The sequence below is a fragment of the Octodon degus genome, unplaced genomic scaffold, assembly GCF_000260255.1.
Source record: "Octodon degus isolate 3935 unplaced genomic scaffold, OctDeg1.0 scaffold00185, whole genome shotgun sequence".
NCBI classification, from domain to species: Eukaryota; Metazoa; Chordata; class Mammalia; order Rodentia; family Octodontidae; genus Octodon; species Octodon degus.
The window spans coordinates 4,687,165-4,690,078 of NW_004524761.1; the positions used below are offsets into that span (position 1 = coordinate 4,687,165).

General features: G+C 42.8%; 1 protein-coding gene across 1 annotated transcript in view; it reads right to left on the minus strand.

Annotated features, from left to right (window-relative positions):
• Positions 1-1,577, minus strand: part of LOC101575133 (protocadherin beta-2) — a 2,433-nt gene extending 856 nt beyond the window's left edge. Inside the window, exon 1 of the mRNA XM_004643902.1 lies at positions 2-1,577. Coding sequence (XP_004643959.1) covers positions 2-1,577 — 1,576 coding nt within the window. The remainder of the gene's footprint in view (position 1) is intronic.
• Between the last annotated feature and the right edge of the window lie 1,337 nt (positions 1,578-2,914).

A 2,914-nucleotide genomic window follows, 5' to 3' on the forward strand; every position in this document is an offset into this window, starting at 1 on the left:
TAGTCCAGCGCCCGCAGCGCGAACAGCTGCCCGGTGTCGGCGTTGATGGACACGAGCGAGGCGGGGTCCGGCTGCGGCTGCGGGTGCGGGTGTTGGGGCGGCAGCAGCGAGTAGGTGACCTGGGCATTGGAGCCTGAGTCTCTGTCTGTGGCGCTGATGGTGCCTATGAGCAGGGCGGGGCTGTTGTTTTCTGGGACGAAGAGGGTGTAGGAGGATTGGGTGAAGGTGGGGGCGTTGTCGTTGACGTCGGAGACCTGCACTGTTATGGTGTGCTGGGTTTTGAGCCTGGGTGTCCCCAAGTCGGTGACAGTGATGGTGATGTTGTACTCGGATCTGGTCTCTCGATCCAAAGCTCTGTTTGTCACAAGAGTATAAAAATTCTCTACGGAGGGTTTCAGGAAGAAAGGAAGATCATCTGGGATGGAGCAAATCGTCTTTCCATTGTCTCCCGAGTCAGGATCTGAAACACTGAATACAGCAATGACAGTTTCCTGCAAGTTTTCTGGTATCTGAGTGGTAAGCGTGGAGATGCTTACTTCTGGAGGATTGTCATTCAAATCCATCACCTGGATAAACACTACACAATTTCCAGAAAGGCCCCCACCATCTACGGCCTGAATATTTACTGTGTAACTCTGAACTGTTTCATAATCTGTTTTCTGTTTCAAAAGGAGTTCTCCGGATTTTTCATTTATTTGAAAAGTTTTGCGAATCTCTTCAGAGGCTTGGAATAATACATACGATATTTGTCCGTAGGTTCCAATGTCTAAATCCCTAGCGGAGACTGTAGCAGCCTGGAATCCAACGGGGCTATTCTCTGGAACCTGCACCTCATAGAGAAGCTTTGTGAATTCAGGCGCGTTGTCATTGATATCCAGTACTTCAATGAGGACCAGGGCCGTGCCGGATCTGGGTGGGGTCCCGCCATCTAGAGCAGTGAGGGTTAACCTGATCTCAGGCTGTTCTTCACGATCCAGTGTTTTGTCCAGCACCAGCTGTGGTACTATGCCTTCGAGACTGTCTTGTAATTTAAGATGAAAGTAGACATTGGGACTGATTTTGTAATTTTGGAGACTATTGCTTCCTACATCTAAGTCCTGAGCACGTTCTATTGGGAAAGTCGTTCCAGGAGTGATACTTTCTGAAATTTTCAAAATTATTTCTTTGTCTAGGAATACTGGAGAATGATCATTTATGTCCCTAATCTGTAGCTCAGCCTGAAAGAACTGCAAGGGATTTTCCAATAACACCTGGAAAGGTAATACACAAGGTTCGGTGGGGCCACAGAGCCTCTCCCGGTCCAGTTTCTCATTTAATAATAAATCTCCAGTCCGTCCATCTAACTGTAAACTCATTTTCCCCCCCTTGGAAATAACCCGGGGTTTCCGTACAGCTAGTCCTTCTACCTCTAGCCCCAGGTCTTTTAACAAATTGTGTACAAAGGAACCACTCTCAGATTCCTCAGCCACTGAATAGCGCCTAGACTCGGAACCAGCCAGAGGTATGCACAGAAAAACAAAGAATATCAGGACTTGCCTTTGTCTCCAAATGCATTCCTTTCCGTCTCTGGCCTCCATCGCTTTCTGATTTCCCAGCTCGCGTTGTGTCGCTGACTCTTTTCTCTAAATATCTTGCAGATACTGGGATAATTGGAAAATCCTAGGTCCTCGGTATTCTGAAACAGCCACCTTAGAATGCCTCTTCTTCCTGCTTTGCTTATTTATTTACTGAGTATCAGTGTAAAGGGGCTAGGGGGTTTGCTTCAATAGTTCTACTTCTGAGGCTGCAGCGCCACACCGCGTCCATTCTGAGCATTTGTTTTGTTTAAAGCGAAAATCTCAAGTTTTCTTTCAGACTGGGCTATTTAAATGGAATATTTTCAATTACCGTTTCCTCACGTAGTAAAGTCTTATCTGAATTTCAGAAGGCTTTCATTTCATCTGTACTGAGCTGAGAAACATAAATCACCCCAGTTTTCTCATAGATCCAAGGGGCTCTGGGAGGAAAGAAATCAACTTTAGAAACTGAAGAGTGACTTCAGACCTATGATTCAGGGCGAAAAAAGACTTTGACTAGAAAGTTGAAGGTTTTTTTATTCAGATATTGCACATATGCGTATCTAGATGGGGGCTAGGTTGCCATTCCCACGCTAAAATCTAACAGCATAGAGACCCACTGATATATTATTACTTACAGTTCTTTCTTGCATTGTTAAATATTGATGGGACTGATCCAAGTGAAAAATCTCCAGGAGAGGTGACATAATTCCTTTTTGTGAATATGTCAAAACTTTTATTTTCTTAGTACATCTAATATTTTGCATAAACTCAATCCAGCTGTCACATTTAGCAAGTTCATTAATTTAGTAGTATCAATTACCCAGTAAATACTAACATTTCCTCAATTATTTTTGAAGTGTCTTTTAAGGAGATGGTTTATTAAATTAGGTTCCAACGTATATATGTTGCAGTTTATTGTCAGGAGTTTTGAGTTACTATCCCTTGTATTTTTTTAATACTTGGTTTAAGACATTATCAAGCCACAAAAACATATAGAGAAAATTAAATGAATACTGCTTGGTGAAAGAGCCATTCAGAAAAGATGGCATTATATTATTATGAGTACATGACGTTGTGGTAAAAGCAAATTGTGGTGACATTAAAAATATCACTGGTTTCTAAGGGACAAAGAAACGGGAATAAACAGGTAATGTTTAGAAGACTACATACCATTAAGCATTGTGAAAAAACCATAGATAAGTACAACACAAAAAGCTGACCTTGGGCTAGGGAGATAGCTCAGCAGAATAAGCGCTTGCCTGACAAGCACAGGGTCCTGAGTTCAATCCCCGGTACCGCCAAAAAAAAAAAGCTGACCTTAATGCAAATCATGGACTTTAGTTGATAATTTATCA